This window comes from Clupea harengus, chromosome 2 (assembly GCF_900700415.2).
Source record: "Clupea harengus chromosome 2, Ch_v2.0.2, whole genome shotgun sequence".
NCBI lineage: Eukaryota > Metazoa > Chordata > Actinopteri > Clupeiformes > Clupeidae > Clupea > Clupea harengus.
In genome coordinates this window covers 6,887,544-6,911,516 of record NC_045153.1, presented here as the reverse complement: position 1 = coordinate 6,911,516, position 23,973 = coordinate 6,887,544, and the positions used below count along the sequence as shown (strand labels likewise).

The 23,973-nt window shown below is 40.6% G+C and overlaps 2 protein-coding genes across 2 annotated transcripts in view; both read right to left on the bottom strand.

The window, feature by feature from the left end:
• Positions 1 to 1,250: 1,250 nt before the first annotated feature.
• On the bottom strand, positions 1,251 to 12,149 carry LOC122128540 (E3 ubiquitin/ISG15 ligase TRIM25-like). The gene is made up of 4 exons (XM_042709701.1): positions 11,540 to 12,149; positions 2,481 to 2,576; positions 1,978 to 2,211; positions 1,251 to 1,525 (listed from the first exon to the last, which is right to left on the bottom strand). The coding sequence occupies exons 1-4, from the start codon at positions 12,122 to 12,124 to the stop codon at positions 1,331 to 1,333; spliced, it is 1,110 nt and encodes a 369-aa protein (XP_042565635.1). The 5' UTR covers positions 12,125 to 12,149; the 3' UTR covers positions 1,251 to 1,330.
• The window catches only part of LOC105897367 (E3 ubiquitin/ISG15 ligase TRIM25-like), a 28,072-nt gene continuing 11,620 nt past the window's right edge, over positions 7,522 to 23,973 (bottom strand). Inside the window, exon 6 of the mRNA XM_042709700.1 lies at positions 7,522 to 7,680. Within this exon, the coding sequence (XP_042565634.1) occupies positions 7,574 to 7,680 (107 nt within the window). The 3' untranslated portion in view covers positions 7,522 to 7,573. The remainder of the gene's footprint in view (positions 7,681 to 23,973) is intronic.

The following is a 23,973-nucleotide window of genomic DNA, read 5'->3' as shown; positions in this document are numbered from 1 at the left end:
TTCCACCTTTTCTCTTTCCTTTAGTGTGTTCTATAGGTTTTTGTGCATGTAAACAGTCTGCAAAGTTACAAAAGCCCAAAGTACACACCAGAGGGAGTAACTCTCTCCCACAGAAACCCCTTTTCTCAGCTGCCTAAAACACCTCAATTCCAGCCCTTTTCCTTTGTTACAAGATGACTCAATCTCGGAACACAATGTCCTTATTGCCCGCCCAGCGGAAAGCTTGGCACAGCCTCACACAACACACAGTAACTGCTGGAGGCCGGGAGGAGTTTGTTCAGTTTTGACATCATCGTGTCAGAGAATGTGCGAATCTGTTGTATACACGAAAATGGATACGCAGGCATTTCGAAATGTATCCACTCTGAACCAACAAGAAACACAAAACAGACTGAACTTAAATACCAGAGGGGAACTAGACAACCAGACACAGGTGAACTAAACAAGGGGAATTAACAAGACACAGGAGAAACCAATCAGGGAAACAAACCGGGTGATTAACGGGGCAGGTGTGGTAGGTGAAGGAAAAAACCAGGATGTGGTGGAAGGCAGGTGGGGGCGGAGTTCCGAATGACAACAAAGGAGCACATGGAAATAATAAACAAACACGGGGAAACACATAGCATAACAAACACACACAAGAAGCACATGACAAAATGAGTGCTGTCAGTTAAACGTGTTATTAACGGCGTTAACGCAAACCCATTTTAACGGCGTTCATTTTTTTATCGCAAGATTTTTTTGTTTTTGTTTTTTGATTAACGTTCTTTTTGGCCTCGCAAACTGTGAAGTAGGCTAACGTTAGGGTTTGAGTGAATGGTGAGCGCGATACGGCGAAATGGATGATAAAAAGCTTCTGAATCCAAAGTTAACTTTTAAAAGTTGTGTTGTGCAAAAGAAGCGAGCTTCACTGTTGTCTGAAAATGTCAACAGGCAGCTGGCTGAAAGCAAAGAAGTAGATAGTAGGCTTACCTTTTATTGGTAACCTAACTGTTACGGTTCATTGTTTCTGAAATAAGAGGCCTGACTGCTATGTTCCCAGCAGACTTGAAAAAAGAAAATATTAAGCCATGGTTTAACTGCACTCTAGTCTGAGTCCTTGCTTACCTGAAATGTGCACTTTATAATTTTATTTTGTACCGCCCTGTTTGGCAATGTTGGTTGATTAATCGCGATTCATTTTGAGCTAACTATGACATAAATGCGATTAATCGCGATTCAATATTTTAATCGTTTGACAGCACTAGACAAAATAGACAAACACAAAACAGACAGAGCAGGATCCTGACACTTATTGAGATTCTGCTCAGCCCATCTTAGCTTCTAGGAATCACTGGCCTGTGACATTTTCATTTTGAAAGAAAATAAACCTACCTTTAAGTATTGCCTGGTGAAACTCTTTTGTTTTCTCTTTCAAAGATGGAGACACTGATTTCATCACTTCGCTGAAGGAGAAAGTTGTTTTAAAAGTAACCATCGGAAAGTTCTCAGCCACAGATGAGGAGGTGAGGTGTGACTGGAAACTCTACAGGGGATCAAACAGAGAGATCATGGCTGTGAGGACTAGATAAAAAGGTGCTATCTAGAGTCTAGATTCTAGACCATTGGTCTCATAGGTGAAGGGTTGTGGGTTTTACTATCCTAAAACACACACACCCAACATTTTCCAGAAATGGATGCATGCATACCATAAACATCTAATATTTGCAGAAAATTGTTCATATAACTGATTTATGGACAAAATATGAGATTTTGACATTTCATATACCATTGGCAAGACAGGAAATAATTTAACATTGCATCCGGTGTGTTTTGTTGCACATTAACTCCGTAGGGGACTGTAAATCACAAAGAGTAGGTCTGGATGCCCCATCTTCAAGGTCTTTTCTGTATGATGACGAGAGGGTCTTGATAGAACCCATCTAATTATGGCGAGTCAAGACTCTCTGTAGGTGACCAGAGGGCTAGTAATGTTACCTGGAGGAAATCAATGGGGTCCTCAACTGGCTGGAGTTGCTCCATCTTAGCATCTCTGTTCTTTAGCTTAGCGATCTCCAGCTCCAGCTGCTCCAGGAGTCCTTCAGCTCGACTCACCTCTGCCTTCTCCTGAGCTCTGATCGACTCTTTCGCCTCAGAGCGTTTTTTCTCCATGAAGCTGATCAGCTCAGTGAAGATCCTCTCGGTGTCCTCATCAGCTTTTTGTGCAGAGGCCTGTTAACAAGACAGGAGCACTCATATCAGCTAATTTTCTATCACTGTTTAAAAAAATGAATATCCCATAGACATGCAAAGATGTGTGTCTATGCTTGTAAATGTCTGTGCAGAGCAACACAGACCTAAAACGCACAAGAAGGGAAAGAAACTAACTAAATGTAAAAAACTGAAATTCAAAAATTAAACCAATTCTACAGAACCCAATTCTTACAACAATTGGGTACAACAAACATCAGTTTACATCAGTCATGTTTATTAGTGATCACCTGCAGAGACTTCAAAGCCCCCTTCACCTCCTCCACCTCCTTCTCCTTCTGCTGGATCTGCATCTGGTTATCACTCTTCATCTCCAACAACTTTTTCTGTGGATAAATGTACAAGGGCAAATATCCAATAGCTTTAGGCAACATTTACAACAGATACAAAGATGGGTATTGACAGAATACTGACAATTTATACAGATTGATCAATATTCTCACTCTCATTCAATTAAATTAAAGAGAGAGAGAGAGAGCTAACCTGCTTCTCAGTTCGTTCTGCTATAGCGGAGACAGTTTTGTGTCCGTTGTGGTCGTCCATTGAACAGAGAATACAGATCAGCTTCTCATCTGTGCGACAAAACACCTCAATGATCTTGTCGTGTTGTGAGCAGATCTTCTCTTGTAGCCGTGAGGAGGCATTCACTAGCTTGTGCTTGCTTAGGCGAGGCACTTCATAGTGAGGCTGGATGTGAACTTCACAATATGAAACCAGGCATGTTAGACACGACTTAATGGCTTTGTGTTTTCTCCCAGTACAGAAATCACACTCCACATCGTCTGGTCCGGTGTTGGAAGGAGCCGTGGTATCAGACTGGACTTCTGTCTTCGTCAGCTTCTCCACAACATCAGCCAGCAATGTATTTTTTCCCCAGTGCAGGCCTAGGAGTAAAAGGTCTCTCTGCACTGGGGGCAGCTGTAAACACCCTTATAGTTCATCCTGATCCCAGCACCCCGTAATACACTTCAACAGAAACTGTGTCCACAGGGAACAGTCACCGGGTCCGTCAGCAGATCCAGACAGATAGAACAGCAGAACTCATCCTGAAACACTGAAGCACTGGCCATGTCACCTACCACACAGGCACACACGTTCTGGCTACAGGGAAAGCTAAATAGGTCTCGTTTCACCAGAAGTGGGAGTGTTTGTGTTTCTTCCTGATTGTGTGTGTGCACACCTGCCTTAAAGGCACAGGGCAAGATTGCAGAAGTCTAGAAATTCCCTAATTCATTTTAGAAAACGATTGTGTTATTAAGAGACATGGTTTCCCACAACTGGACATTCAAGCCAACCCCATTTAAGAAGTTATCAAGCACGTAACATATTAAAGAATATGTTAATAATATTACAAAAGAAAAACAATTCATCTGACTAGTCACCCTTGGCCTATAAAAACATGTTCTGCCCCCTCTCTGGTTAATTCCAAGTGGCAGGTTATAACCTCCCTTATGTATGCCTATGCTGACTCATGTGTATGGGACTGTTATTGGGTAATTTGTTCCATAGGAAAAGGTCAGAAGTCCCAGGTTATTAGTTACTCTGGGAGAGCATGCAGGGAGGGAAGCACGGTCAAGAGCACTTACTGACTGGGGTGCTGTGGCTTTCAGTTAGCAGATCCAATGACATTGCCTGCTCAGAGTATGTATGCATAGTGATCGCCTTTAATGGTTTGAACTGAACTGAAGATATTAAATGTCTTTCAAGTAAACATCCAGCATTTTGTTTTCCATGTGAAGCAGTGGGGCTGTCTTTTCATGAGTCATATATGTGTCTAATGCATTCATTAGACTAGGCACACGTAGGGTCTGGGTAGAGGGTCTCACCAAACACAAACACTGACAGAGAGTCCAACAGGATATGACCTCATAAGACCTCTATGGCAGCTGGTATCTGTACTTCCTCCTAATCGTCCTTACAGTCCAAACCCAATTTACTATATGGCAGGGTAATCATTCACCTCCCACACAGTCACACATACACAGACTAAAAGAAAGAGTTTCACCTACCACACAGGCCACACATACACAGACTAAAGAGAGTTTCACCTACCAACACAGGCACACATGCACAGGACTAAAAGAGAGGTTCACCTACCACACCGCCTAAGGATCAGGACCCGAGGTAAGTCACAAGGGAAAAAGCACACAAGGAGGTTGGGGGAAACAAGAAGAAAAGAAAATGTGCTCAGATGAAGCATTAATGCCTTTAATGTGAATCCTAAAAATGTGCAACTTGTTTACTCAAATGCACAGGCCAACATTGTACTTGTTCAAAAGGCTGTCTCTACCAGCGGCATCCAGCTGTGCACCCCGTTGCGGCAGGCCACTCACGAGTTTGGGGACCACAGAGAGGGCAACCCAATCAGTTGATCCCAGAGTTCCATAGGGATGCATGGGCTGCAGATGCAAAGCTAATGCTCTGAAAGTCATTGGCTACCCCAAGTCCGGTTTCATGGCTCAACTTCATCCCCCTCTCCCCTATATAAGTCTAACCCACCTCTGTCCAGTTGTTGGTCAAGCAAAGCTGGAGAGGAGCATCAGCCATCAGAAGTTCATCGGACGATTCAAAGATCAGAGCCATTCACGTTCGTTCTTGCCGTGCGTCATTAAGATAGTGAGTGTTCAGTTGTTATGTGTCATTTAGCGATTTAGTCTGTCAGTATCATTGTAGATAGTATCTGTTAGTTACTTTTATCATTATCATCCGTAGCATTCGTATTTCACTCTGTTACTGCTACTTTAACGAGTTACCGCTGGTAACGGAGATAATGGAATGTTCACCGTTACGCGGCACGGCATTAAAGGGACAGATCCATACTCATATCATAGCTGTAATATTCATCGTGTATATACTATATTCATCTTTGTTGTATATAATTGTTCATATTTGTACGTCTTTGTTATTTATTCATTTCTGTAGAAACCATGGTTCATCCTGGTCAATATTCACGGATCATTCTATCATTGTCATCCTATTCATGTCTATCAACAGTCATTCCATATTCATCCTGCCATTCATGTCTTGAGAGTGTGTGTGTGGAAATAAATCCAGTTCTTACTTTGTCATTGGGATTTTTGACATCATCTGTTCTTAACGGACAATCTGTGGCGATTGGCACCTATTCATTCAACCTTCATACAGATCCTTTTGGGATTCATCCAATCAAAATATCCCCCTATTTTATAGTACTGATATAGTTAATTTGAACAGATTTGGGGATTAAGTTATATAGTTTATTTGAATAGATGTTGGGGAATTATGTGATATAGTTCATTTGAACAGATGTTGGGAATTATGTGATATAGTTCATTTGAACAGATGTTGGGAATGATGTGAGAGAGCAGATGTTGGGAATGATGTGAGCTGGTGCTTTCATGCACATGCCAGGAATGGCAGACCACTCAGCTGTCTGTGTCAAAGTTGGCACTTGAGTATGTCATGAGGGTGCAATCCTTTTTGGGTGGAGTATTCATTTAATGGATCTAGAATGTTCCTTTACTGCTCCGATTCTAATGTTTTAGGTGTTCTAATGTTCTAGGTGTTTACGACAGTGCACTGAAGAAGTGGCATCAGCAGCAGAGTTCAACAGCAACCCAAAAAAAGCACACCTGACCTGGTGTTCCTGAAGGGCCTGAAGAGAGCCGTCGGGTCTGATAGGTGAGGCTTGAACCCAAACTCTACAGGGGACCGTATGGGACAGAGCGGGCCCTGAAGCCCTTACTTCAAGGGTTCTGCTACGATTATGACTGAAGAACATTTAGAGGTTCTTAATATCTCCAATCTAACTGGGCCCTGAAGCCTTTTCCTCAAAGGTTCTATCGTAGCTGCGTCGGTTATCGGCCAGTTTGTTAAAAATCGGCCAGTCTGTTAAACAATCGAAATGCTAAGTCTATTAATTAGATTGACATGACAACGCGAACGTAGCCGATAACACACACAAGCTACTATTAGACCCCGCTATACTATTACAATTACGACTGAAGAACATCTAGAGGTTCTTAATATCTGCCACCCAGCAGGAGATATTTGAGAGCTAATATCCTCTGCAGATTCCTTTAAGTGTTACCTTGTGAAAACTGGTGGGGTCCATCCATGTTGCTCCATCTCAGCATCTCTGCTCTGTAGTTTAGTGACTATTAGTGGCCTTAAACTAGCAAGGTACCTAGCTAAATGACAGCAGAACTGAGAACTCTAAACACCAAGAGTGTCACTGATGTATTAAGAGCATTCAGTGTAAATTGACAATAAATGCTTTTACCTTCGGTTAGAGACACAGAAACAAATTCCTATTACTGAATTACTTAATTACTTTAGACACACCCAGGCGCCTTTTTTCCAGTTTTCTTTTATTTCATCAAGCCGTCACAGTCAGCAAGACGTACACAAAGAAGCAGTCAGGGGGAGTTGCTCCAATATTCAGCTACACCACTAACCTATTATGATATCTCCTAGTCTTTGTTTCAGATGGGAACCAATGCCATTTGGCAATCGCCTTACCAACAAATCACATGTATTTCCAATCACTGTTGCTACGACCTGTGACCAACATATTGCTATCTTCCATCGCTGAGAAAGGACCATGTCCATGCCATGATCGTGATGACTAGTCACACTAATTCATGATACCTTGTCTAGGTGGTACTAAAATAAAATATCCTCTTTCTGTTGGCTGAGACGCTGTTTAGCCTAGTTTCAGGCTGACACACACACACAAACACACACACACACACCCCCTTGTACCGTAGACCCTCAAGCCCCCTCGTGTCTCCATCTCTATCCTTTCTTGATGACACTCAAGTAAAAGACAACATAAACAAACATTAATTAATGCATTCATTTGTTTATTCATAAAGCCTCAAGGTGAAATATACTCCATCATCGGCACTGATAAAACTGTGATATATAATGTGCATTACTTTGCACCTACCCTTACATGACAAGAAAATGTATTTAAAGAACAACTTATGTCTTCAACTGATAAGTCTTCTTTGGATTAAACTTAATGAGCAAGAAACAAAGGCATTGCTGCATTGACGTATAGGCTACATCGTGTTAATAAATTCCACTCTACTGTGACACTGCAAAAGTGACATGCACCATTGTGAGCTATTGTGAGATTGTTACACGCTCACAAAGGCAGAGAGATAAGCGAGGAAATCGATGAATTAATGATTTCAAGATCTTTGCAGCTGTTCATAATGTTACATAAAATAAAGGTCAAAGGTATTTTCATAGAGCATCAGCAGAGCATTAGGATACAGGGACAGGGTGGTTTTGGTCGGTCCAAAATAAACGTTAGGGGAAGTAAATAAGTAAGTGATCATGGATCTTTCTTTATCGCGAATACCACTTCCAGCTCAGAAGAACTCCCCTTCCAACCAGGGAGCTCAGGAAAGTTAACGGTCACAGTATCGGGCCCTGTAGAACCTAAGAGAATCAATTTGTCATTTATTTAACACAATAGTAGTACTGTATATGATTGGTAATACATTTCTTATTCTACAAATTCTCATGGAAAAAGAATGCTAATTTATTTCTTGTTAGATTGTCCACATGAATCATTTACATCAGTACTTCTGCATGCAGTGAAAGTGATGTAAGTGAGTGTAAATCCATAAGGGTCTTACCTGTTACCTCACCCACACCACTGACAGTGATGTCATAACTCTGTCGGTCTAAGAAGTGTCCATGCCTACTATTACAATGAAGATAACTGCCAACGTTCACGGGAGTCTTCAGTTTGACCTTGTCCCCCTTCATGAAGCCTGTGACTATGAAAGGAGCAGAGGAAGCTATGTGTGACTGATGTCTGAATAACAGAAAACTTCTCCATATTGCTGTCACCTACTCCTAGGATGCTGGTCAAAGTCATGCCTCATCTGTTCAGATTCTCACACCACATTAAGTTTTGTAGCCGTGTTGTGAAGATGCGGTGTGCTGCACTGTGAGGGGAAATATCCCCCTCTCCCATCATGTTTAAAAAGTGTTCAAGTGTGGACGTGTTGGCTGTAACCAAGCTGTAGACCCAGTGCTCAGCTGTAGGCATCTCGCTAACAAGGCTAACTTTCCAACTGAATCATATTGTGTTATAATGGTGTTGCTAAACAGCTGCACACGACACACAAGCTCTAACAGGGTGTTAGAGGGTGAATAGAGATGGACAGTATGAGAAAAATAATGTGTTTGGAACATTTAAGCATTTACATCTATTCTAAAATTATAAGCATTGAAAATGAGCATACAAGGTCCTCTTTAAGTAAAATAATAGTTATATCCTTAAAAAAAACAATAATATCAAAGAATATCAAAGAAGCAAACCAGGCCTTACTCCAGAAGAGAGAAGGAGATAATAAAATCATGAACATTGAAAATGAGCATAATAAGTCCTCTTTAAAAGGTCCTTCCATCCCTCTCTGGTCTCTGCTTCTAGGTCCAAGCTTAGTTCTGGCCTTACAGGATTGTGACATGTCATCTTGAAGAAACCTACCTTTAAGTATGTCCTGGAGGAACTGTTTTGTTTTCTCATTCAGAGACGGAGACACTGATTTCATCACTTCGCGGAAGGAGAACTTTGTTTCAAAAGTAGCCTTAGGAAGGTTCTTAGCCGCAGGTGAGGAGGTGAGGTGTGACTGGAAACTCTACAGGGGATCAAACAGACAGATCATAGGCTGTGAGGACTTGATAAAAAGGTGCTATCCAGACCATTGGTCTCAGAGGTGAAGGGTTGTGAGTTTTACTATAAATCCTCAAACACACACACCCAACATTTTCCAGAAATGGATGCATGCACACTATAAATATAAAATATTTTCGGGTAATTGTTCATATAACTGATTTATGGACAAAATATGAGATTTTGAAATTTCATATACCATTGGCAAGACAGGAAATAATTAAACAATGCATCCGGTGTGTTGGGTGCACAGTAACTGTAGGGGACTGTAAATCACAAAGAGTAGGTCTGGAAGCCCCAACTTCAAGGTCTTTTCTGTATGATGACAAAAGAGGCTCTTGATAGAAGCCATCTAATTAGGGCGAGTCAAGACTCTCTCTAGGTGACCAGAGGGCTAGTAGTGTTACCTGAAGGAAATCAATGGGGTCCTCAATTGGCAGGAGTTGCTCCATCTTAGCATCTCTGTTCTTTAGCTTAGCGATCTCCAGCTCCAGCTGCTTCAGGAGTCCTTCAGCTCGACTCACCTCTGCCTTCTCCTGAGCTCTGATAGACATTTTTACCTCAATCCTTTTTTTCTGCATGAAGCTGATCAGCTCCGTGAAGATCTTCTCTGTGTCCTCAACAGCTACCTGTGCAGACATCTGTTAACAAGACAGAGGCACTGATATCAGGTCATTTTCAAGCATCACAAAGGATTCCTCAGCCCATTGACATGACGACAAGTGCCTTTTTGCCATCTTTGCAGAGCTAAACAACACCTAACAAAACAAGTACCAGAAACCCATAGCATTCAGCCATTTTGGGGTTGCTAGGGTATGGGGCGCCGTTTGTAAAATGTCGCACATTCTAAAATCCTGCTCAGTTTTGGTACATTTAGCATTATCATATGGGGAAAAAAGCTTGACAATATTCAAATGTCACTTTTTCAAACATTTAGAGAGATATTCATGTGAATTCATGCAATAACTTTTCCAAGGATAATGTTTGGCAGTAACACAAAGTTGTTGAATAATATAAATGTTTCATCTAAATGTAAATGTTAAATAAAAAAGTAAATGTTAAATGTAAATGTAAATGTTTAATATAAACGTAAATGTTCGATGTATATATAGTTGTTAAATATAAGTGTTAAATGTAAATGTTAAATGTAAATGCTACAAGTACCTGAGCAAGTAGGCTATACTTCTGTATTTTGTCATCCAACTGGTAATACTACAATGCCAGTAGAAAATACTTGGGAAGATAATTTCAGTTGTCATTCGCCAGACCAGGTGGTTGTTCTTGTGTTAACCAGGAAATTGTGTCAAATGATAAAGAACAGCGTTGGGTAGGCAAAAGGCTGCTAGCTAACAGCATGTAGCTCGCTAGGTGGTAGCTAGCTATTAAATGGCAATCATGTTTGCTCTGATAATGAAGATGTTTATTAGTTTTCACCTTCCAGACGACATCGTTGTGAACCCATCCCTTTCTGAAAATTAAATTACTTGCTTTTGTAGGCTTTCAGTTTTTGAGGTGTGTAGGGGGACGGATTTTCTATTAGATAGATGTAACTATCTCCAAACTGGAGCTCAGGCAGGGACTTCTACGACGTTATAGAAATAAAAATATCAGTGGGTGCAGTAAAGGGATCACAGGTTCCCAAAATGTAATTTTTTTTCTAGATATCTCTGTCTGGCTATTGTGGTATGATCTGTGTTTGATGGCGAGCGTAATTGAGTAGGCTGCACTGCTCGAAGATGTCCACTGTTGGTCGACATCTTCGCTGTTCAGCTGTTCTTTTTGCCCGCAAGGTATCCATTGTAGTCACGTGACTGAGAGCTATGAATTACCGTAAATATTGTAATGTTCTGTCTCAAGTCTGACATGTAGACTGAACATTTACATTTAACATTTACATTTACATTTACATTTAACATTTACATTTAGCATTTGATATTTGTATTTACATTTAACATTTACATTTAACACTTATATTTAACATTTATATATAACATCGAACATTTACGTTTAGATTTAACATTTACATTTAACATTTACATTTACATTTAACATTTACATTTCACTTTAACATTTAGATGAAAGATTTATATTAATTAACAACTTTGTGTTATGCCAAAAATTATCCTTGGAAAAGTAATCGCATGAATGTACATGAATTTCTCTCTAAATGCTTGAAAAAGTGACATTTGAATATCATCATGCTTTTTTTCCATATGATAATGCTAAATGTACCCAAACTGAGCAGGATTTTCGAACGTGCAACATTTTACAAACGGCGCCCCTATACTAGGGGGCAAAAACAACAGTGTGCAAGAGATGTGTGCAACAAACATCAGTTTACATCAGTCATGTTTATCAGTGATCACCTGCAGATACTTCTTTGCTTGTTTCACCTCCAGCACCTCCTTCTCCTTCTGCTGGATCTGCCTCTGGTTATCCCTCTTCATCTCCAACAACTTTTTCTGTGGATAAATGTCCACAGGTATCCAATAGCTTAGGGCAACATTTACAACAGATACAAAGATGGGTATTGGCAGAATACTGACGATTTATACAGATATCGCTATTCTTACACAATTCAGTTAAGCAAATAATGAGAGAGAGAGCGCTAACCTTCTTGTTAGTTCGTTCTGCTATAGCGGAGACAGTTTTGTGTTCGTTGTGGTCGTCCATTGAACAGAGCATACATATTAACTTCTGATCTGTGCGACAAAACACCTCAATGATCTTGTGGTGTTGTGAGCAGATCTTCTCTTGTAGCCGGGAGGAGGCATTCACTAGCTTGTGCTTGCTTAGGCGAGGCACTTCATAGTGAGGCTGGATGTGAACTTCACAAAATGAAACCAGGCATGTTAGACACGACTTGATGGCTTTGTGTTTTCTCCCAGTGCAGAAATCACACTCCACATCGTCGGGTCCGGCGTTGGAAAGAGCCGTGTGATCAGACTGGACTTCTGTCTTCTTCAGCTTCTCCACAACATCAGCCAGCAATGTGCTTCTGCGAATAACAGGTCTAGGAGTAAAGGTTGCTCTGCACTGGGGGCAGCTGTAAACACCCTTATGGTCTGCCTGATCCCAGCAGCCTGTAATACACTTCAAACAGAAACTGTGTCCACAGGGAACAGTCACCGGGTCCGTCAGCAGATCCAGACAGATAGAACAGCAGAACTCATCCTGAAACACTGAAGCACTGGCCATTTCACCTACCACACAGGCACACACGTGCTGGCTAAAAGGAAAGCTAAAAAAGTTTCGTTTCACCAGAAGTGGTAGTTGTGGTGATTTGTAGTATTATACCTCAGACCACTAGGTGTCAGTAGTGTTACTTATATATAATGGAATAGCTACTATGGTTAGAGCTAGTAGAACAACATGTGGATCTAACAAAGAACATCATTGTAATGTGATTCCCGTCATGGAAATAAAAATAATATAAAATACAGTTCTTTATTGAAGAGAACAAAACAGTAGTGTTTGTGTTTCGTCCTGATTATGTGTGCACACCTGCCTTAAAGGCACAGGGCAAGATTGCAGAAGTCTAGAAATTCCCTAATTCATTTCAGAAAACTATTGTGTTGTTAAGAGACATTGTATCCCACAACCGGACATTCAAGTCAACCTCATTTAAGAAGTTATCAAGCATTTAACATATTACAAAATATGTTAATAATTGTAGGATATTTTTTATGTGAAGAGGTTTCTTAGAGTGTCTGCAGTAAGAACAGAACATCCTGCTCTGAAACATCTGGAGTACATACCATAGATACCATAGAAGAGATTTATTACAAGTCCAGAGGCCCCTCTTCGGCCTGTAAGAAACATAGCCTACACAAAGAGGGTATGCACCATGGGCATAACCACCTATGCAAGATTAAGATAAGATCATTCTGATTGGGTTTGGCAAGCAGCCATACAGAACAAGCCACGGAGAAACTCTCAGAGTTGAGGCCTTAAAAAGAGCCTGTAGCGTGTTCACACCCAGAGACGAGCCATGGAACCTCTCCTTTATTGCTACATTAGTGACTGCAATACAAACTTCTAGATTTCTACAACCAGTCTCTAGTCTCCTGATTGAAAGGATACAGAGTAATTAGCCACAACATAATATTACAAAAGAAAAATAATTCATGTGATTAGCCTTAAGGCACCCATGGCCTGTAAAAACATGTTCTGCCCCTTCTCTGGTTAATTCCAAAGGGCACAGGCACACATACACACATTAAAATAGAGTTTCCCCTACCACACAGTCACACAGGCACAGACTAAAAGATAGTTTCACCTACCACACAGGAAAACATACACAGACTATAAGATAGTTTCACCTACCACACAGGCACATATACACAGACTAAAATATAGTTTCACCTACCACACAGTTAATTTGAACAGATGTTCAGAATTAAGTTATATAGTTCTTTTGAACAGATGTTGGGAATAATGTGATACATTTCATTTGAACAGATGTTGGGAATAATGTGATACAGTTCATTTGAACAGATGATGGGAATGATGTGATATAGTTCATTTGAACAGATGTTGGGAATGATGTGAGAGAGCAGATGTTGGGAATGATGTGAGAGCAGATGTTGGGAATGATGTGAGAGAGCAGATGTTGGGAATGATGTGAACTGGTGCTTTCATGCACATGCCAGGAATGGTAGATCACTCAGCTGTCTGTGTCAAAGATTGCACTTGAGTATGTCATGAGGGGGGCGACCCTTTTGGGTGGAGTATTCCTTGGATGGATCTAGATTGATCCTTTTCTCTCGATTCTAATGTTTTAGGTGTTCTAATGTTCTAGGTGTTTACGACAGTGCACTGAAGGAAGTGGCATCAGCAGCAGAGTTCAACAGCAACCCAAAAGAAGCACACCTGACCCTGGTGTTCCTGAAGAAATCCATTCACAAATAGAGATACCAGACTCTACAGAAGAATTCTCATCAGGACAAAGGACGACACGACGACACGTAGCCCATAGAACTTCTGATCAAAGTTCCAATCTACTTGAAATCGTTTAATTGCAACCTGAGTTTACATCGATAGTACTACCGGTTCCCTCCTCATCCATTCACGTCGACGAAAAGAACTTTCATTCCCTTCGAGACTCCTCAACGACCACCAGGCCGTCCCGAGTTTCAGCTGACGAGCTAAGAAGGTCCTGGCAACTTCCACGAATCTGCGTCCCACGCTGCTCATCGGAAGTCCTGCAGAAAACATCTTGGTCGCCATGCAAGAGCGATCCAAGTAAGGCTAATATCTGGGCAGAATTTAGTTTTATACGTATGTTTTAATCTATGTGAGAAGTGTGGTTATTTTATTTCATTAAGATCTAAATGCAATCTGAAATTCACAGTCCACACGGTCCTTGACCGCTGATAATCTTGCTTGGTTCTTTTTGCTATTTGTTAGATAGATTGTGTATGCACCCCGCCCCCCCCTCTCTCTCTCTCTCTAACTCCCTTTACATCACCACCTGAACATATACACGCATACATCGCGATTTCAGTGTTGTTAAATATCTTGTATTGAATTAAGGCCTAGCTTGGATTTAGTCCTTAAGGCAAGAATCCTTTGTTCAGGCATTCTTTACTCTGTGCACCTCCCCCCAACTAAATTGGCGCCTAAGACACATAGAGTTCAGGTCTCGGACCTGCAGCAGCATCCGTTGACCATTCTCCATCTAGTTGGGGCCTGACGCACTCTTTACTTCACGCACACAGCATCTATCGCCTGTGCGCTTGCGCAAAGCCTCCCTCTCACTTCCCCCATCTCTCCATTGAGAGGGGGATTACTCGCAACTTCGCATACCCACACACGCACCCGCTCACACACGCACGCACCCGCTCACACACACACACACACACACACAGACAGAGACGAGGAAGCTAACGCATCCTCCTCTGCATTCCTGAAACAGACTACCTCACTACCCAACTTCCCAATTCCACTTTGTGCCTTGTTCAATTGTTTTACTCCAGTGTTTATGTGATTATACCTGATTTAATATTAGCCATTAATTACTGTTTGTTACTTTTAATAAATTGTTTATTTTAGACTCAAACAATTGTCTTGCCTGTTATTGTTCCAATATTCCACTGAAAGCCATTTTCCGCCAACCAAATACTCTGATTGCCTTCACTTGTCTAGTTGTTTTCATGAAGTGTTATAGACTTGTATTGAGATTGCAATACGTTAGTATTGTAATACCATACTGAGACTGTAGCATAGTGGTACAGCTAGAGTTTTCCATTATTATAGTAATTTAGTTATAAAATATTAAATACTAAAATGAATGATTATTACATTTTATGAGACTGATTTAATTAAACAAATATAACAACCCCGGTTTCACCTACAAACCCAAACCCTACAGGGGACCGTATGGCCCTGAAGCCCTTATCTAGGGTTCTGCTACAATTACAACTGAAGAACATTTAGAGGTTCTTAATTTCTCCCATCTAACTGGGCCCTGAAGCCCTTACGTCAAGGGTTCTGCTACATCTACAACTGAACATTTAGAGGCTCTTAATATCTCCAAACTAACTGTGCCCTGAAGCCCTTACGTCAAGGGTTCTGCTACAATTACAACTGAAGAACATTTAGAGGCTCTTAATATCTCCAATCAAACTGTGCCCTGAAGCCCTTACCGTAGCTGCGTCGGTTATCGGCCAGTTTGTTAAACAATCGGCCAGTCTGTTAAACAATCAAAATGCTAAGTCTGTTAATTAGATTGACATGACAACGTGAACGTAGCCGATAACACACACAAGCTGCTATTAGACCCCGCTTTATTATTACAATTACGACTGAAGAACATCTAGAGGTTCTTAATATCTGCCACCCAGCAGGGATATTTGAGAGCTAACATCTTCTGCAGATGCCTTTAAGTGTTACCTTGTGAAAATTGGTGGGGTCCATCCAAGTTTCTCCATCTCAGCATCTCTGCTCTGTAGTTTAGTGACTACTAATGGTCTTAAACTAACTAATTAACTAGCTAAATTACAGAAGTACTGACTTCTAAACACCAATAGTAACACCAATGTATTAATAGTATACTGTGTAAATTGACAATAAATGCTTTTACCTGTGTGTTTGAGACACAGAAAATTATTACTATTACTTAATTACTTAAGATACAACCAGGCGTATTCTTTTTTTTTCATCATGCCGGCAGACATAGTCAGCAAAACATACACAAAAAAGAAGTCGGGGGAGTATCTCCAATATTCACCCGCACCACTAACCTATTATGCGATCTCCTAGTCTTTGTTTCAGATGGGAACCGAACCAACAAATCACATGCATTTCCTATCACTGTTGCTACGACCTGTGACCAACATATTGCTATCTTCCATCGCTGAGAAAGGACCATGTCCATGCCATGATCGTGATGACTAGTCACCCTAATTCATGATTCCTTGTCTAGGTGGTACTAAAATAAAATATCCTCTTTCTGTTGGCTGAGACGCTCTTTAGCCGTTTCAGGCTGACACACACATATGCACACACAGCACGCAATCACACACACACACACACACACTGTACCGTAGACCCTAAAACCCCCTCGTGTCTCCCCATCTGATCCTCTATCATTTCTTGATGACACTCAAGTAAAAGACAACATAAACAAACATTAATTAATGCATTCATTTGTTTATTCATAAAGCCTCAAGGTAAAATATACTTCAACATCGGCACTGATAAAACTGTGATATATAATGTGCATTACTTTGCACCTACCCTTACATGACAACAAAATTAATTCAAAGAACATCTTAAGTCTTTAACTCATGGGTTTTCAACCGGGGGTCCACGGCCCCCTGGTGGTCCACGACGGCATTGCAGGGGGTCCTTATAAATTCGCTTTGATATTTCAAGACATTTCCAGATTACTCTTGAATATCGTGAAAATTATCTAAAATAAGAAAAATATGTCTAAAATAATATAAAGGAGATTCACGCTGACAGAATGTAGCCTTGCACCTATCCAGTCTATGGTAGCCTGTGCTTTGCTAATGTTAATGCGTTGTGTCCCTAACGTCACGCCATACGCATATTATGAAGTTGACAAGCATCTGCAGTAAAGCATAGCCTACGTGTACTTTTGAAGTTTAGTCGAAAAAGTAATACTTTTGGTGAACGACTGAAGTTATCTACTGTCCTTAGCTAACATTTCGTTCTAACGTCGAGTTAGCTGGTCAGAAGCACCAATGGATCGTTTTTTAGTGAGGAGAGTGACAGAGGGACAGACTGCCACGACATAGGGACAAGGACAGGCCTCCAACAAAGCTACACCTTCACAGGATACAGGGAAACAAAGTAAAAAAGAAAAAGAAAATACAATGAGGAATACATCAAATACAGATTTACAGTGACGACAGACAGGGCAGGAGAGGAGGTACTACTGTGTTTCGTGTGTTCAACATTACTAGGGGTGGGGGAAAAAAATCTTTTTCGATTTCTCTCGATTCTCTCTAGAACGATTCTGTCTCTATTCAGAAAAGTTCATAATCGATTTTTGAATAAAAAAAAAAAAAATTATTATTATTTTTTTTTTTTTTACACATTCATTTTGTGTTGAAATGCAAGCTGCATCGATTGGATTGTTCATAGAAAGTCATAATTGTAACAAGGAAAAACTTTTTCTCTAATAAAAAAATAGATCTGTTGATTTTCTTTAATTATCAAACACAAAGTAGGAAGTGATTTGAGACTCTGAGTAGCAAACTCAAATGTTTTAAAAATTGAGATGCATCGATAATCGTTTTATCGGTTTAGAATTGATAATCGATAATCGGTTTAGAATCGAGAATCGGTTTAGAATCGAATCGTTGACCTCTGAATCGGAATCGAATCGAATCGAATCGAATCGTGAGGTGCCAAGAGATTCCCACCCCTAAACATTACTGTCAAAACTATTGCGGCATATGGAGATGCATCACATTTTCTTGAATGCCAAGCCTATTGAGTACATGCAACAGATGTTGCGTGATTTTCATATGACTTAAGTTCTGGATAAGTTGCCAGACAGAATTTTCAGAGCTAGCTGCAAAAGCAATGAGGTGTCTTTTGCCCTTTCCAACTACCTATCTGTGTGAGAGCGTTTTTTCTACACTGGCGTACTTGAAGAATAAGTACAGGGCAAGGCTTTAACCAGAGAATGATGTGAGACTGTTGCTGTCTACCATTTCGCCACGAATAGACAGCTGTGTGTACTTCACCATGCAGATATCACACTGACAGGTCTCCCCTCTCTCCACACACACACGCATGGACACACGCGCACACACACACGCACGCACGCATACACACACGCACGCACGCGCAGGCACAACAGTGGTCCGCGGTTTACTTTCTAGTCAGAATAGTGGTCCCTGGGACCACACCATTTGAAAACCCCTGATCTAGAGTACAGTACAGTAAACCCCTGCTTTAACTGATTAACAGGTTGTAATTCTTCTTTGGATTAAACTTAATGAGCAAGAAACAAAGGCATTGCCGCATTGACATATAGGCTGCATTGTTAATAAATTGTATTAATAAATTCCATTCTACTGTGAAACTGCAAAAGTGACATACACTATTAGTTGATCATAATATGGAGATTGTTACACGCTAACAAAGGCAGAAAGAAGAGTGAAGAAATCGATTCATGAATGATTTCAAGATGTGATCTTTGCAGCTGTTCATAATGTTACATAAAATAAAGGCCAAAGGTATTTGCATAGAGCATCAGCAGAGCATTAGGATAGAGGGACAGGGTGGTTTTGGTCGGTCCAAAATAAATGTCAGGGGAAAATAGGAAGTAAGAAATCATCATGATCATGATCATCATTATTTATCGCGAATACCAGTTCCAGCTGAGAAGAACTGCCCTTCCAACCAGGCAGCTCAGGAAAGTTAACGGTCACGGTATCGGGCTCTGTAGAACCTAAGAGAATACATTTGTCATTTATTTAACACAATAGTAGTACTGTATATGATTGGTAATACGTTTATTTTCGTACAAATTCTCATGTAAATAGAATGCTAATTTATTTCTTGTTATATTGTCCACATGAATCATTTACATCAGTACTTCTGCAAGCAGTGAAAGTGATGAAAGTGAGTGTAAATCCATAAGGGTCTTACCTGTTACCTCACCCACACCACTGACAGTGATGTCATAACTGTGTTGGTTGTACCCGTATCCAGTGCTAATATCACATCGTAAAGTCTTGCCGACGATCTCAGGAGTTTTCAGTCTGACCGTGTCACCCTTCATGAAGCCTGTGACTATGAAAGAAGCAGAGGCAGTTATGTGTCACTGATGTCTGAATAACTCCTCCATATTGCTGTCACCTACTCCTAGGATGCTGGTCAGTGTCATGCCTCACCTGTTCCTCATCACCATTATCTGTTCAGATTCTCACACCACATTAATTCCCTCTCCCATCATGTTTTAAAAAAGGAGTGTTCAAGTGTGGAGGTGTTGGCTGTAGCTTAGCTATATACCCAGTGCTCACCTGAAGGCTTCTCGCTAACGAGGCTAATTTTCCAACAAATCAAAATGGACACACTTGTAATGTCATAATGATGTTACTAATCAGCTTCAGGCCCACTTTAACCTTAAATATTTGGAGATATGGTAACAGTTTTTTTCCGATTAAACAGTTTGAACAGTGAGGAGGTGGATTTATAATTACAATGCTAACTAGGCTAGCATTCTTAGTTTCTAATACCCCCAGCATTATGCCGAGTATTGCTTGCCTGCAGAGAAATGCATGTGTGTTGGGCTCTGTAAAGCGCCTTGAGACAATTTTATTGTTTAAGCACTATATAAATTAAATTCATCGGAATTGAATTGTTGCAAAACCGTGAACAGCTTGGAAACCACCAGACGCTGTAATGATTTCTAAGGCAACAGCTTAAAAATAAATTGTGCCTTAATAGTCCAGGCAAAATAGCGTTTTACGACAGACTAATTGTAAAATAATTTTTTTCAGCATAGATAATTTCTATGAGGTGTCTAGAACAACATACTAAAAGTCCTAAGAAATCCTAGTTGAGGAAATATGTTTAATTATCATCAATCTGAGATGTGTGCTAATAATGCATGGCAAAAATACACCTCAAAATTTTTGTTTTACACAATGAAAGTACCCATGAAAAGTAAACATTTTTGTAATTCTTTCACAATTAATTCTATTTTTGGCTCCAAAATTAGTTAATTTGCCTGGCCTATAAAAGAAACAACTCAAAATCAATCTAAATATTTTTAAATCATAACCTTCGGATAATTTATTATCAAACAAATAATTTTGCATAATGTTCAAGCACTACTTTACTTTGGACATCATCAAATGTAATATTCACTTCAGTTTTGTGCTGTATTGCGCAGGCATTAAGGTCTCTTCAACCTCTCTGGCAGTTGACCAATGAGGTCAGAATGGTAGAGCTGATCAATCAGATCAAACCGGGCTCTTCGGGAGGGAAGCTTAAAGCCACACGAGCTCTAATAGTCTCTGAGTGTTTCAGAGAAAAAAATTGTTTTTGGAAGCATTGAAGCACATTTTACCCAAAAATAAAATTCTAAACACTGAAAATGAGCATAAGAGGTCCCCTTTAAGTTACAGTATAGTTATATCCTAGAAAACATTGGAGAATATCAAAGCAGCGAACCAGGCCTTACTCATAATAAGAAAATTAGGAACATTGAAAATGTAGGTTATCTTTAAAATATCCTTCCCAGCCCTCTTGGGTCTCTGCTTCTAGGTCCTAGTTTCGGCTTTACAGGCTTGTTACATGTCGTTTTGAAGATGCTTACCTCTAAGTATGTCCAGGAGGAACTGTTTTGTTTTCTCCTTCAGAGACGGAGACACTGATTTCATCACTTCACTGAAGGAGAACTGTTTTGTTTTCTCTTTCAGAGACGGAGACACTGATTTCATTACGGGACTGAAAGAGAACTGTTTTGGTTTCTCTTTCAGAGACGGAGACACTGATTTCGTCATGTCACTGAGAGAGAACTGTTTTGGTTTCTCTTTCAGAGACGGAGACACTGATTTTGTCATGTCACTGAGAGAGAACTGTTTTGATTTCTCTTTCAGAGACGGAGACACTGATTTCATCAAGTCACTGAGAGAGAGCTGTTTTGGTTTCTCTTTTCTCAGAAGGAAAGGCACTGATTTCATCTTGTTCCTGCCGGGTGGATTAAAAGTGGGAAGGTTCTTAGCCACAGGTGAGGAGGTGAAGTGTGACTGGAAACTCTACAGGGGATCAAACAGAGATCATAGGCCATGAGGACGAGATAAAAAGGTGCTATCTAGACCATTGGTCTAAGAGGTGAAGGGTTGTGGGTTTTACTATAAATCCTAAAACACACACACCCAACATTTTCCAGAAATGGATACATGCACACCATAAACATCAACTATTTTCGGGAAATTGTTCAGATAACTGATTTATGGACAACATTAGAGATTTTGAAACCATTGGCAAGACAGGAAAGTATTTAAAACTGCATGCAGAATTTGTTTTTTGTATATATTTCATAGATGCTGAGATGCATTTTAGAACGAATGATTACTATCTCTCCTAAATACAGCACTGTAGTTCAGCTCTGTATGTGCCATTTTAGGCAGGTGTAGCTTCACACTGTGTTGGGTGGGCTTTTCTGTATGATGACAAAAGAGGGTCTTGATAGAACCCATCTAATTATGGCAAGTCAAGACTCTCTGTAGGTGACCAGAGGGCTAGTAGTGTTACCTGAAGGAAATCAATGGGGTCCTCAATTGGCTGGAGTTGCTCCATCTTAGCATCTCTGTTCTTTAGCGTAGCGATCTCCAGCTCCAGCTGCTTCAGGAGTCCTTCAGCTCGACTCACCTCTGCCTTCTCCTGAGCTCTGATCGACTCTTTCGCCTCAGAGCTTTTTTTCTCCATGAAGCTGATCAGCTCCTTGAAGATCCTCTCTGTGTCCTTAAGAGCTTTATGTGCAGAGGCCTGTTAACAAGACAGGAGCACTCATATCAGCTCATTTTCAATCACTGTTTAAAAAAGAAAATTCTTAGGTCGTAGACCTGCAAAGAAGTGTGTCTCTGCCTGTATCGTCTGTGCAGAGTAAGACAGACCTAAAACACACCAGAAGGGAAAGAAACTGAACTGACGAAATGCAAAAACTGAAATTCAAAAATAAACCAATTCTACAGAACCCAACTCCTACCCAAAGGGTTCAGACATACTGGGGTTGCTGGGGAGAACAAACAGGTTACATCAGTCATGTTTATCAGTGATCACCTGCAGAGACTTCAAATCCCCTTTCACCTCCTCCACCTCCTTCTCCTTCTGCTGGATCCACTTCTGGTTCTCCTTCTTCATCTCCAACAACTCTTTCTGTGGATAAATGTACACAGGCAAATATCCAATAGCAGTAGCGGCTCCTGAAAATATTCTCAGGGGGGGCAATTTTTTTGATAATGATTAAGGCGACCCATTCAGTAGGTACATTAAGTTAGCTGATTAACTCATACAGCAATACCTTTTTGTCCACTATTGGCAGCACACAACAGTAATATGTCCCTTCTTGCTACATAGCTAGAGTAGCAAGTTACAGGTGGAAAGCTATGGAAGAAAGTTGCATCCAGGAGCCTTCATAAGCAAACATGATGTGGCTCCACATTAAATTATTCCACTTTTTCATTATCCACGTGTCTCAAATGTTGTATGATGTAACATAGCTTAACAGGACACATGATATGTCCAGTAACATCATAACGAAGGGGTAACATAAGTCAAAACCAACAATATTTATTGACTGATCTTGAAAGTATTGGCTTACAAAAGCAAAATAAGTCATCACATAAAAAATTATTCAGTGTTAGTGCAAGAAGCGAACTGCGAAACACACTGTGAAACCTATGAAAAGTGACAGTGGTATATGAAATACAGACCGCGTTAGCCACTTCACGACCGCGATTTTCTTTCGTTCCAATTATTGGATGTAGAATTTCCCTCCCTTTGTAGAAACCTGTTGAATGGATACATTTGGTCTAGGAGGTCCTAATTGTTTTGTTGTCAATTTATCTTCATTAGTACGCCGACTAAAAAAGGAGTTTCTGTCAAAGAGCGAATCGAGTTATTGCACTGAACAGGGCAGCTGTATGACGTTCGTATAGGCTTTTACATCCATTACTTATGACACGACATGGAGGGGCGAGCCCTCCCGGAAGCCATAGAGAATGCATTGAGAGCTCTGTTTTGTGAAAAAAAATGCATTTAACATGGAGTCAATGGGAGAGGTCTGGGGCGATTTTCATTTCGCCCCAAATCGCCCCAGGAGGGGCAGGGCCATTTGAAGCACGACTTTAGGCTGACTGAACGACTGTTACGACTGTGATTCGAACAATGACATACAGAGTCAGATCAGACGGTCTAGTGGTAGAATCCGCCAGAAAAAAATTATTACATTTAAATTTACATTTATATTTAAATTTACATTTACAAAGTAATTTACGCGACTTACAAGGATATTGCGTTTATACATCAGGAGGTTTTTTTTCTTTTCTTTTTTTTTCCCCCTAGGCAGTGCGTCGCCCCAATCGTCCTTATGGACAAGACGCCCCTGTCCAACAGCTTTAGGCAACTTTTACAACAGATAAATAGATGGGTATTGGCAGAATATTGACAATTTATACATATTGATCACTATTCTCACTCTATTCAATTCAATCAAGCAAACAATGAGAGAGAGAGAACCAACCTGCTTCTCAGTTCGTTCTGCTATAGCGGAAACAATTTTGTGTCCGTTGTGGTCGTCCATTGAACAGAGAATACAGATCAGCTTCTCATCTGTGCGACAAAACACCTCAATGATCTTGCCGTGTTGTGAGCAGATCTTCTCTTGTAGCCGTGAGGAGGCGTTCACTATCTTGTGCTTTTTCAGACAGGCCACCTCATTGTGAGGCTGGATGTGAACCTCACAGTAAGAGCCCATGCATGTTAGACACGACTTGATGGCTTTGTGTTTTCTCCCAGTACAGAAATCACACTCCACATCGTCTGGTCCGGCG